This window comes from Odontomachus brunneus, unplaced genomic scaffold, assembly GCF_010583005.1.
Source record: "Odontomachus brunneus isolate Ranch 3 - 2012 unplaced genomic scaffold, Obru_v1 Obru_scaffold_016, whole genome shotgun sequence".
Lineage (NCBI taxonomy): Eukaryota > Metazoa > Arthropoda > Insecta > Hymenoptera > Formicidae > Odontomachus > Odontomachus brunneus.
In genome coordinates this window covers 2,511,766-2,524,471 of record NW_022639466.1, presented here as the reverse complement: position 1 = coordinate 2,524,471, position 12,706 = coordinate 2,511,766, and the positions used below count along the sequence as shown (strand labels likewise).

Here is a 12,706-nt window from a genome sequence, read left to right as displayed (position 1 = left end):
TTTTGTATTCTATCAAGTTATTACAATCGATGTGTGTTTACTGCGACTATACTACTGTGTAATAATATTATGCCTTTGCGAAATACAATCAATCACAGACGACGGAATAATTGACGCATTACAATGTATTTATACAATGTGTTATAGCGCAATGGTGTAAATTTCTGCTGCTCTCCCGTTTCTTTGTTCTTAGTTCCTCGAGGAAAAAAAGGATAAGTTAACCTTCTCGCGAGTAACTACATAATTTGACTGTACAATCCCTATATATTTGTATTTCACGTAACAAAAGTTTAAAAATACGACACGATATATCGTGCTTGTGTATGTATGTTTGTGTATATGTATGTAAAAATAAATTGGACCCTTTATTTCCTAAGAGCTGCATAGAATTTTGCTGACACTGCCAGCTTCGAGCTGCTATTTCGAATTGCCGGATTGCCTCCGCCATTTTGTCACTATATAAAAACTAACAACACGAGATGTAGTGAATTATCTTCGACTCTATACGCAAGCTCCCGGATACTCTATTAAAATATATCATACGGTAATTCTGGAACATTCTGCATGTTCTAATCTATTACACAAGTGCATATTCCTCAAAGGTGAAGACTACTATACGATCTACGTAGAAACGCTACGACTAATAACAGCTACTTTAATGATGCCTTAATGATACCTGATAATTGCGTCCACTTAGCAACTGAATGATGCGTCAACGAATGTCTCATCGATACCATTTACTTCACATTGAACACATCTTCAATTCGCTGAGCCGAGTCGCGAGTAACTTCTGTTCCTTTTTTCTTCAAGTTTATTTATATATATATATATATTAGAGATGTACAAATCAAAGATTTTTTTATGTCGAATCGAATCGAATGGAATTGAATCGAATCGTTGAAAGAATTTTTAATTAACATAATCATTGAATTCAACATGAATATAGTAATTTCAATATGAGAGAGATAACATTGATCGTGTGAAATCAATTCATTTTAAGGATATATAATATATAGTTGGTAAACGTGTATGCAATACAGTTCCAGCCTTGAAAGCTGCGCAACGACACATATTAATCCGACAGTTGGTAAGAATTTATCTAGAAGCCATTATCTTCTTTTAATATTTTTGAAGAAAATTTTAATGTATAGCAAACTTTTCAAGTAAACTTTTCATAATAATTCCCATAAAGTTGGATGTTTTTAATAGTTTTTTGTACGCGATCTGTATTCAAATTTTTTCGATTCGAAATTTTCGAATTATTCGGATTCGAATCATAGGGGTTCGATTTTGAATAAAAAAAAATCGAATTTCACTTGATTTGATTCGACTCGATTCAAATTCGAATAGTTCGCACTCTCTAATATATATAATACTTCAGATATGAATAATTAAATATTAAATTAGGCCTATAACGGAGTCCGATCTGATGTATATTTTGAGACAATATGAATGACTTATGTTCTCGGCTGATAGGAAAGGTAGCTTCTGATAGAGATAATTTCCTCGGATGGAGACATGGTTGTTATCCTCGTGGGAAGTCACCTGTGACTCGACTCGACGCAACACGATGCTCGAGCAGGTATTGATATGTATCGATATTAATAAGTACGTAATCGGATTAGCCCCGCTGCGAGAGGACGTGAGCCCTTCAGCGATATTCAACAAGTGGGTTCTATGGGTACCGGCATCCTCGCGGAGCGGCCGAAGAAGCCGCGAGTGCCGTCAGGTCCTGACGGCATTCTCGTCACGTTCTCGGGTAGATGCGTCATCGCGATGCCGTTGTTACTCCTTGACTGACAGAATCCATTTTGCTCCGAGCCCGAGGAGCACAGAGACAATCTCCGTATGTTCATGTCGTAACCGGAATCGCGGCTGCACGTCGACATTCTTCTCAGGAACGGCCCGTAGTCGGCCGAGCCGCGACGGCTCGTGACGTAACAACCCCCTCCGCATTCCATGGGAGAACCTACAACAAATAACACAACTCGATATTCAACGTAATACGTTATAATGCATTTATATTAATTAATGTATTTTTATTATATATTATATTAGTATATATTTCTGGGTTCGCGCGCGAATAGTCTGCTCATACGAACCGGTGGAAGAGCAGCAAGAGTACCGGCGACTCTCATGATGGTAGAAGTTACCCGGGTAGCCCGGATGAAAGAAGGGTGTCTCAGAGCTGGACGAGCACGTGGAGTAACGTCTACCAGTGTCCGAGCCGGAGCCGGAGCCGGAGCAGGAGGACAAGCGCCGAAACATGAAGCTGTTGTCCGAACTGGATACGGAGCAGGAGGAGAGCTTCCGTGATAACCATGCGTCAGGTGAAGGCGGCCCCGCTGTAACAGATACGCACATACAAATAATAATGATCTGACATCTGAGGCTTCGGCAGTGTGAAACCGCGAGTAATTATCCAGATAGGCTTTCATGGTTATCACGATGCGAGACCAATGATGCAAATTCCTTCAACTACGCTTTTATGAAGCAAATATACCGTATTAATTATTAAATTAACAATAATGTAAATTTGTCATTATATCAACGCAGCAACAAATTTACTATAAGTTACACGGAGATTTTTATATTACATTTCCTATAACGTTGTTTTCAGCGAATTTTGATTATTCTCCCGGTGTCTCAAAGCGTCTAAAATCAGCACATCAAAGACGTTGGAATATATGACGTCTTTAAGACGTCTTATGTTCCAATTTTAGACGTTGTGCTATGCGTCTATTTCGTCCAGCTAATGTGATAAATGTGAGTGCCATATGAGCCATTCCAAAGATATGCAACCTTTACAAATCGACTAGTAAAGTTACTGCTAAATTTACATACATCTGTTTATGTGGATAGTAAGGATTTATGACGTGTGCTCACAACTTTCGTGCTTCTATAAAAAAGGAAGAAAAGAAATCCATTGAACTATACAGCAGAAGACATTTCTCTTTCCCTCTCTCTCTCTCTCTCTCTCTCTCTCTCTCTCTCTCTCTCGGAAGACTCTACCTTGGAAAGGATAACCCGCGTGGATGTGATACATCGGGTATCCTGGGACGCTTTTCTTGTGCCTCATTCGCCCATCCTCCGGTTCAGAGCCGCTTGGACAACTGGACGAATTGTAGTTATCCTCCCTAGTCACTCTATTAAGAACACTTTTCTTCGTGGGCTGATGCTTCCTCTTCTTGTCAGCCGACTGATGCAGCTCGAATACCTTGGCGTCACCCAAGGTCGTCATTTGCATGGCGATCCGCGCAGAATTCGAGTCCGTGAACTCGACCATGGCGCACTCCTCGCTGGACGCCAGTTCTGGCCTCTTCGAGATAGCCTGTCGTACCTGGGCCAAAAAAATTTGAGAAATATTGTGATGAGTATAATATTTGAGAAATATTTTACATTATATTTTTAAATATAATATTATAGAATATTTATATATATTTATATTTATATATTGATATTATATTATGTTAATATTAATTATTAAATAAATATTATTAAATTAATATTATATTATGTTATATATTATATTACAGATCGTATTATTACATTATATTAATATTACGTTATATTATTATCTTATGCCTGCTGCATACATAAACAAGATAATTAAGATATAATTAAGATACGTCAATTGAAAGAAAGGTTGCGATACTTTTGCTTCGATAAAAACTTCAAAACGCGTTTGGTATCCAAAAAGACAATTTTTTGAAAGTTGCTATAAAAATTCGTACTGTTTTCATAAAAAAAAGAAAACTAATCAATTGGACTAGATAGCAAATTTTGCTTTCTCTCTTTCTCTTATTTCCGGAAGACTGTTGGAAAGCACAAATTTGAAAATTATATTTTCTGAAAATTGCTGAAATAAAATAAATTCTTTGTCTTATTCGAATATCCAGCGAAACTCATTGGAAAAGACTGCAATTTATGTGTCCATAGATTTACAGTGATTATATATACGGATGATTGTACAGATTACATAGATAACACATTAAAAAATAATGCGTTGAAGATTTATCACGCAGCATTCATCACGCTAATTTATCATCAATTAATCTCGACTGACAAACAGTTGACGTAAGGATTAACCAAATCACTACCTGGACGGAGATCAAACATTGACGGAATAGTCGTTTACCGCAATCACAAGTTTCAGCTCTCGCGATCAATTACAGGTTGTTAGAAGGTGAGCGTCTCACATTAAGTGTAAGACTGCAATCTGTACATACGTTACATCATGGTGGTTTCCACATCACGGCGCAATAGTGGAAAATTTGGAAAATTGGTCGCGGAATCGCGACAAACAAGCATTATTCGACTCGCCACTGGTTATTATCAGCCTAGGTATGCGCAGTGTTCCGCTCGGTTGAACTGTCAATAACAATTACAAAGCTGTGACAGCGGTAATCGCGACTTCGCGATTCTTATCAATAGTCAGCAATCTTCTCATCTACTGCCTACGTGCTTCACGCTGACCCCACGTATGTGACCGGCAATGTACTTTGCCACAACTGTACGTTGTATTCACATATAAAGAATAATTTCGTATATAAAAGCCTAGTCATCTTTATGATGACGTCAGAAGAGAGAAAATGCAAAATTCTCGCCATATATTACAATGAAGAATCGAACCCATTAGGAATAACACTGGTGATCGATTTGTCATGTAGTCCCGACACTTTCTTCTTGTCTAATAATTATTATTGATTACAATCAATAAATAGCTAATAAGTCAATGTGATATATGACCTACTTCTCGACTAGGTGACTTCGTCGCGTTATTCTTTCACGACTACTTCTTAATTTATTGATTGAACCTGCTCGATCAACCTGCTCAATCACAAGTGTTATATCTTATGAACTTACTCTCTCATTTAAACGCTTCATTAATCAAAATAGTCATAGAGTGGCAAATAGGGACTTGGAACTGTTGAACGTCGCAAATCTGCAACAAGTATTCGAGAGAAAGCCTTACCTCGGAGGGTGCTGGGTGCCCGGGCCTGAGCACCCTGATGAGCGCGATTTCACCGCAGGGCTTAAAGATCTCGGCGACCGACTCGACCGTGAGCTTCTCCACCGGCAGCCTCGCCGCCAAGATGGTCCTGGAGGGCGCCGTCTGGTCGAAGGGCGGTAAGGGATCCACTCTGCGCAGCTTAGTACCCTGCGGATTCACCTCCAGCTTCTTGGACCTCGCCAAGGCCGCGCCGACCACTCTCCAGTCTCTGCTGAGGTGCTTCACCCTCTTGAAGCTGGATATCAGCTTGAGAGACACGTAGCCCTCCTTGTTCCTCTTCACGTGCTTCAGCAGGAAAGCATCCTTCACGATGTTCTCGTCGGAAAAGTAGAACTCCACCTGGGCGCAGATCTTGTCGGCTAAGTCGTCGCTCGGCGGCACGAAATCGTCCGCGGTACTTTCAGAAACGGGAACCTTTGATGGCTCCTGTTGTTGTTCCCGGCTGTTCGCCAGCTCCTTCGGCGTCGAGTCGTCCAAGGAGTCCGCGCCTGAGTCTTGGTCGACGCCGATCTCTTCCTTTGGGGGCCTGATCTCGCTGTCGTAGTCCGACAGATCGGCCTCCTCGCCCTTGGAACCTCTCCTGTCGAACGAGAGACTTACGTCGCTGTCGACGGACGAGATACTGTCCCTCGTCTCGGATTTCTTCATGGGAGGCGGCACGAACGGCAAGCTGCCAATCCCATCCTTCGACTCTTGGTGTATCTCCAGCTCCATCCTTGTGTCGCAGCAAAGAAATTTGAAGATGTGAGTTCTCTAGGAAGACGTGACAAAGCGAAAACCGCTTAGCGACCTTTCGTATTGTTCGCGCGTGAGTTCTAAGTCTGCGCCTCCTTGTTACATTTGAAGACACACCGTTGACGGCCGTCCTCTCCCCCCGCGGCAAAAGCCTCACATTCTAATTGCGATGGTCAGTTGTAATGAGAGTAAAAGTCAAGGGGTCAACGTATACTTACCTTTCTCGGCTTGAGGAGTGCCCGCTCGAACGTTCCCCGACTCGGTACGGATCTCTCAACGGGGGCGCGATTACGTTAAACGCTAAACCAGAAAACTCACGGTCACTATCGCCGCCAGCCCCGTCGACATCAATATACGGACGGGAAAATGGATGAGAATAGTTGTGAGACAACAATGTTCATCGAGCGACGTGATTAATGTATCGCGTACAGTGATGTGCAATTTATCAGTATCCGGTGCACTCACATACTGTTCAATTTTCCGTGATCTTGAACTCTGTCGCGGATCGAATCGTTTTCGATTTTTCTCCTCGCGCGATTCGTGGAAATTTATTTATTTCGCGACAATATCTACACCTCGCGACGCGGTTTGCTTCTATTCCGATGTATTTCTGTATTACATTAACGCAACCATGCATAGATTTGCAGTAATATATTTATGTGAAGTGTACTTGTTAATAAACAAAACGTTACTTTAGATAGAATCGACTAGAACGACACGCGACGTCGAGGTATACGCAGAAAAATATCGTTCTACTTTCTGCGATTATTCAATCTGCTCCTTTTACTTCTTTTAAGTAATGATTATTTTCAACGAAAAATATCTTCTCTACATAGCAATCTTCGAAATATATTCATCACAAGTTTGAGAAAAGTTGATTAGCATGTACTCAGAGGAAGAATGTATCGCAGTGTCTCTTTACAAAAATATTGCAAGACTGGAAAAGTTGATCCGACTTTGTGCTTCGAGTAAATTTATCGCTTACGATGGACCTGTGATTCACGGACGCGTCAACTTATGGAACACTTGAAGCAAGTAACATTTATTCGAGTGCAGCATGCACCTGTCTGTGTGCAGACTCGACGTGGAAGCGCAGAGGGTGAAGAGGACGTTACCTCTCTTCGCTAACGGCGGCTGCTCGACTTTGCTTCGCGACAAAAACGAGAGGAATCGTCACGCGCTTCTCCTCGCGGACGTGGGCGCACCGAACATCACGCCGACGCACATCACTGCGTTAAAATGCGTGCGAAGGAGGGTCGAGACGTATATCGAAATTGCGCCGACGAGGAGGAGTCGCCGACTCGAGGACTCGACGGGGGGCCTCTTGAAGCGGCGCGATGAGAGAGAAGCGATTTGCGAAGGTGCGAACTGTACACCGGGAGATCGTACAAGAGCGCACTCGCTCGCACTGGCATACTGGCCTTCCACGAGGCGCGCGATTCGTTTTATAGCCGCGGTCGGCCGCGTGCGATGCGCGGCGAAGCTGCAGTGATCTCGTGGCCTTCTTGAATGCCAGTCAAGAGTGAGGCAGCGCGGCGAACGATCGAAGGGCACTCGAGTCGGACCTTGAGCGAAGGAAAGGGATTTTTAAGGAGCGCGCACAAAATTTGCCCGCTCGCGCGGAGGACGAGAGTATTTCCTCCGCCCGTGTAAACTCACTTCGCTCCCCCTTTGTTCGAGTTATTCCAAGTCACCGAGTCGAACAGGATCTCAGGGTGCGTCTCGCATTTCTACGCTAGAACTTCAGCCAGAAGGAAGAAATGGCCCGACGGCGAATTTAAACGCGCGCGCGCGCGCGCACGCCTCATGAAAACGAACTTTCGGCTCATTCACTTGTTTGCTCGTTATTTGTCGCTCCCAAACAAGGTGCCTAATTAATTCGTCTTGCTCCCCTTTGCTCAACGAGATAACGTATTCGTGGTTATCTACAAATGCCCGGGGGAAATTGCATTCATAAAGAAGGAGACAAGTTATGTGTGATTATACTTTTTAATTGAATTCCTCGAAGAAAGGACCGGCACGCACACACACACGCGCACACATATACACGAGAGATGTTAATTACAAACATAAAATCGCTAATGGTCTATCGATCTCGGCCTGGTGAACGATGAGGAACGATTTCGCGACATTTCGCGTCATTTCGCGTCCGTCGCGGAAGGTCAGATCGGGACGGCTCGTCGCGCTGCAGGAAGGAAAGACGACAAACTCAGACCAGGCCTTCTTACCTCGGATAAGGCCCCGCGGGCCTATTCGCAAACGACGCGCGTTGCATCCGTACGTCGCCAGCATAATAATATATAGGTCAAGTGCGGCTGGTGCCACGTACGGCCGTGAAGGACGAGGCGATCCGCGAAGTCGTCGAAACGAAAGGGTTCGGCTCGGGCCCCTCGGGGCAACGCGTCGCGTCGCCTCGAGTCTCGTCGCGGTGGGTCCGGGCCGGCTTTGAAAGACAGGGTGATAACCTTGGTCTCGGCCGAAAATCGACGCGGGTGAGGGAGCGGCGCGGGAGGGACGCCGGCGGAAAAGTCGTGTACATTTTCGCATACGCGAGCGACGCTCGAAAGTATACTCGAGTATATTGTTGAAAATGCTTTCCTGATATCCACTCAAAGAAACGGTTAATTAAGCGATTCAGAGCCGCAGCAGAATTTTCGTGCTTATAATAGTTTAATGGTACATTAAAGCTGTAGAGATGTACATAACTATGACGAAGGTCATAGGTCAAACGGTCAAACGGTCGTGTTTTCGGCCCTTTCCAACGACAGAAATTAATGTATTATTAAATTGTTATAAGCACGGAAAGTCTGCTCCAGCTCTTAATAGCTCAATTAATCATTCTTTTGAGAGGAAGTATATTGATATTAAAAGATTTCCCGAACTAAAAAATTGAATATATTAAGTACACAATGATATTGACTCAAATAGGAAAATTATAATATATAAATATATTAATATATAAAAGTAATATATAAATTAATGAATTGGCAAAATTATTTCTAATATTTTTTAACAAGTTACCAAATTAAGCATACAAAATTTTTAAACGTATTAAGGGGGGAAATCCAATTAGAACGAGGAAAAATAAGCTATTTTCAAGAATTTTTTTGTAGGAGAAAGAATTTTTCTATATTTTTCAAACTTAAACATTTATTTATATATGTTTTGGACTGTCCATACGTATTTTTTTTTCCAAAAATATTTAAAAATGGCGGACATATGAAGCATCCCATTTGGCAGGTACGCGTGCGAGTTGCTCAGCTGCTGGACAAATGGCGTCCGTGATATTGATCCTATAACAGGCAGCGAAAAAATTCTTATTATTTATACCCATAATTCGTAATTGAACCTAAAAAAATTGAAAAAAGTCAAAAATTTTGAATATGAAACGCTTATGAAAATAAATTTCCATTTTTTGACGTTTTCTCTGCACAATTTTTGCAATAAATAAGTGATTTTTTATTATAATTTTCACAAACATTTAGGTTCACCGACATTGTACTGATGTCATGAAGTTGTGTGCGAAAGTTCAGCGCGATCGGTTGAATAGTTTTTAAATGAGAGTTCCAGCAGTGCAAAAAAGTACAGTTTTGAGAAAAACGTGTTTAAAGTTTTGACAAGTAAAAGATACAAGATATCTATAATTTACCTCTTAGTCAGCAATCCCGGCGCCATAGAACAATCCTTCTGCTTCCTCGAAGAACTCGTTCTGCTCCAATAACTGCTCTCTTCTGGCCTTTCGAGCTTCTTTAGAGTTGAAAGAGTTGCGCCGCTCCTGTCGAGATACCCGGCGCCCGTCGACGTTCTCAGCATAGTGCTTGGTCTGGCTCCCAATAATTATTTGTAACTCCATCATAATTTGTAGAATGGAAGAATATCCTTCATTGAAGACTCCAGCAGCGATGTAGGATGCAATTTCAACTATTTTCAGCCCAGAATTAAGATGTTTTGGAGCTAAACGCCAAATCGTAGAATTGAAACTTTCATTTGAATTCTGCGTATGACTGCCCAAGCATCTCTGAAGTAATTCTTCCTTAGATAAATCTTCATAAATTGGAAGAATGTGTTTTGCGACTGTTGGATCGAGTGGAGGAGGGTGCTCAAAAGAATCCAAATTTGCTTCAATAGCTTTTTCTTTCTGCCACTTACACCAGCTGTCTTCGCCGGGCGGGCAGTATTCGTGCTGTGGCTTCTCATCCGTAGAGATCAAATGGTAATAAGTGGCTATAATACTTTTTTTCATTCCCTCAATACTATTCGCATTTCTTCTAATTGCCAGACCATAGTACGTTGTGAGCTTTTTAATTAAAGCATCCGTTAGTTTGCCCTTACCACCGAGTTTTTGTGTTTTTTTTATATTTCGGAGCCGAGTGCCCATTCTTTTCTCTACGTGGCCAATGCATTCGCTTTTTGCAACTTGAAATTCATCACCGTAAGGATTCTTATCTAGAATGGCCTTGAAAGTTTTGGAGTCTCCGTCTCCAATATAATTACCATATTTAACGCCGTACTTTTCCTCTGATCTTAAAAAGATTTCTGTAATCGCATCGACCTCCATTTTTCCGGCTGAGCCCTCGTGATTTTTTGTACACTCTTCCTCGTGATTTATATACCACTCTTCGTATTCTGGAGTGTTCACCTTTTTTTTCCAAAATGTGCATGCATGGCAATAGCTACTTTTGATAACTAAATCGATGACTTTGCCCGAATAGTAGCCTATGACCGTTACAACTCCGTACAGCGATTTGAATCCACGTTTTTTCCACGAGCCATCTCCAGAGACTTTCAAATCTAAAATAGACCTCTCATGTTCTTCATTGAATTTTTTTTCTTCTTCGATAGCTTTCTTGCAGAGACTTTCAAAAACAGATTTTGTACAGGAGTGAATATACGTGATGATATTATTATACGTGCTCTCATTCATTCCTTTACAAATGTCCATGAGGTTGCAGAATAAATTAATACCCTCTCTGCCAACACCTAAGAGTCGCATAACAAACACCATCCGACGATTCACTTCGTATCCAGTGTTGATTAGTGGTCCTGAATTGATGTTTCTCTGACCACAGCGACAAAGTAAAACTATCTTGAAACCGAGGCCTCGATTCCCAGCTTCTTCAAACTTTACATTCTGTTTACAAACACGACAAACAAGGAGCTCTGTCAAGGCTGTAAAAACGGTGAATATTTCAATCAAACGATAGCCATGCAATGGATTCCAGTGAATATCTTCAGCACTAGCATTGGAGAGTTTTCTTGCACTCGTACTTTCACATCCTTCATCTTCACTCTTTTTATTTGAAAACTGATTACCATGGAACTTTCTTTTGCGTGGTTTCGATTGTTTTGGTTCGGCGTGTGTGCCTTTCGGATAGGACATTTCGAATTTGCACTGTCGTTTTGTACAGGCCGAACTTCGGAGCTAAACTGAAAACCGGTTCTGCTCGATGCCAGCGCCAACGGACCCAACGGTTTCGACTAAACGTAACAATAGAAATAAAAGCCATCTACCAGGGGTGCGTTCCAAAACCTACAGTAAAACTATAATTACATCTCTATACGTTTTGGATCGCAGCCCTGAAAGGTAAAATCCCCGCTCCGGGTGAGTATACCTGCTGCGTGCTATTAGAGCCTCGACGCTGCTCAAGAGATTTGTTGCGCTCGGAGGCCATAACTTCCGAACGGCTGCGAATTTCGATTTAAAACGTTGGGAACATATTCTTACAATGTTAAATAAACATTTTATGCAAAAAAAAAAAAATCGATTTTTTGAAAGTTCTAATTGGATTTCCCCCCTTAATGGCTTTGAAATCCCTGCTTGTTTGATTTTGAAATCTGTTAAAGAATAGCAGAAGTAATCAATTTTTCCAACTTACTCTGATGGTCAAATAGTCTCCTCTATTCTTAGCCTACCATCATATTTTAATAAAATTGATTATAATTAATTTAAAACATCTACACTTTGATTAAGTTAACATGTACTTTTCGTTTTACAGTTTTTGTTTTGAGACATACTCGGCGTTTTTTTTCTTTTGTAATCTTAATAAAACTTAAAACATAAGATTAGAAATAGTAAAGTTAAAACTTAAAACATAAGATTAGAAATAGTAAAGAAAACTTAAATCATAAATATGTTATATTATTAAATTATATGTTCCATGAGTCTTTCCGGATGACATGCCCGATGGCGGTCGTAGAGATACGCATAGACAGACTGCACGTAGCTGTCCGCGAGTGTACGCGTTGTCGGCGTGGGCGATTCCGTAATTAATCGAGCCGGCGAAACGAGCGAAATCGTAATGAGAGCTTACACCGGCCATTGACCATACACGCCGGATTGCGGCCGTGACGTAACGCGCGCGCGCGCGCGCACTCGTGTGCGTGTGGGCGCGGATGTTTCTGAGTGAAATTTAGGCGCTCGATTTAGGTGGACCGCGTATGTCGGCGCCTTACTCTGCCCGCTTGCGTAACGCCTGATGTGCCGCGTTTTATGATTTCACGTCGTGAAAACGGAAGTTTGTATGTTGTACAAATATCGCGCGCAATATTGGCAAGAACAAAACTGGCGAGGCAATAAAAACCAACGCAACGTGTGTATTATTTGCGAACACTCGTTCGATTAACACAATTAAATTTATAATTGATTATTGAACAGATCTGAGAGTCAATCTAAATTTATATTGTATTACTTTTATATTGCGTAAGGAGCCTTATGACTCGGAAGCAGTTTCGGCTAGAATAAAATCGACCATGGAACGTTCTTTTCTTAAAAAAACATTCTATATCTGTGATAATTTGTCATTCGTATTTGACTGTCTATGTCAGCGTAAACCGTTTGTAGTTCTTCCATTCTCTCTTTCCTTCTCTCTCTACATTCACACACACATACACATATGTATATATATATATATATATATATATATATATATATATATATATATATATATACACGTATAT

The 12,706-nt window shown here is 41.4% G+C and overlaps 3 protein-coding genes across 10 annotated transcripts in view; all 3 read right to left on the bottom strand.

Moving 5' to 3' along the window:
• Positions 1 to 938: 938 nt before the first annotated feature.
• On the bottom strand, positions 939 to 7,174 carry LOC116841506 (la-related protein 6-like). 8 transcript variants are annotated; one of them, XM_032809534.1, is made up of 6 exons: positions 6,813 to 7,174; positions 5,968 to 6,049; positions 4,976 to 5,767; positions 3,013 to 3,340; positions 2,103 to 2,345; positions 939 to 1,969 (listed from the first exon to the last, which is right to left on the bottom strand). In XM_032809534.1, exons 3-6 carry the CDS (start codon positions 5,726 to 5,728, stop codon positions 1,662 to 1,664), a joined length of 1,632 nt encoding a protein of 543 aa, XP_032665425.1. In that variant the 5' UTR covers positions 5,729 to 5,767; positions 5,968 to 6,049; positions 6,813 to 7,174; the 3' UTR covers positions 939 to 1,661. The 8 variants fall into 8 exon arrangements, with proteins under 8 accessions (XP_032665425.1, XP_032665426.1, XP_032665420.1 ...); XM_032809535.1 differs by having other exon boundaries at positions 4,976 to 5,729; XM_032809529.1 differs by having other exon boundaries at positions 4,976 to 5,909; positions 6,865 to 7,174.
• Positions 7,175 to 8,972: 1,798 nt separating this feature from the next.
• Positions 8,973 to 11,173, bottom strand: LOC116841562. Its single transcript, XM_032809635.1, has 2 exons — positions 9,399 to 11,173; positions 8,973 to 9,042 (listed from the first exon to the last, which is right to left on the bottom strand). Exon 1 carries the CDS (start codon positions 11,127 to 11,129, stop codon positions 9,402 to 9,404), a length of 1,728 nt encoding a protein of 575 aa, XP_032665526.1. The 5' UTR covers positions 11,130 to 11,173; the 3' UTR covers positions 8,973 to 9,042; positions 9,399 to 9,401.
• Positions 11,174 to 12,459: 1,286 nt separating this feature from the next.
• LOC116841536 (la-related protein 6-like) overlaps positions 12,460 to 12,706 on the bottom strand; it is a 4,935-nt gene continuing 4,688 nt past the window's right edge. Inside the window, exon 4 of the mRNA XM_032809588.1 lies at positions 12,460 to 12,482. Coding sequence (XP_032665479.1) covers positions 12,460 to 12,482 — 23 coding nt within the window. The remainder of the gene's footprint in view (positions 12,483 to 12,706) is intronic.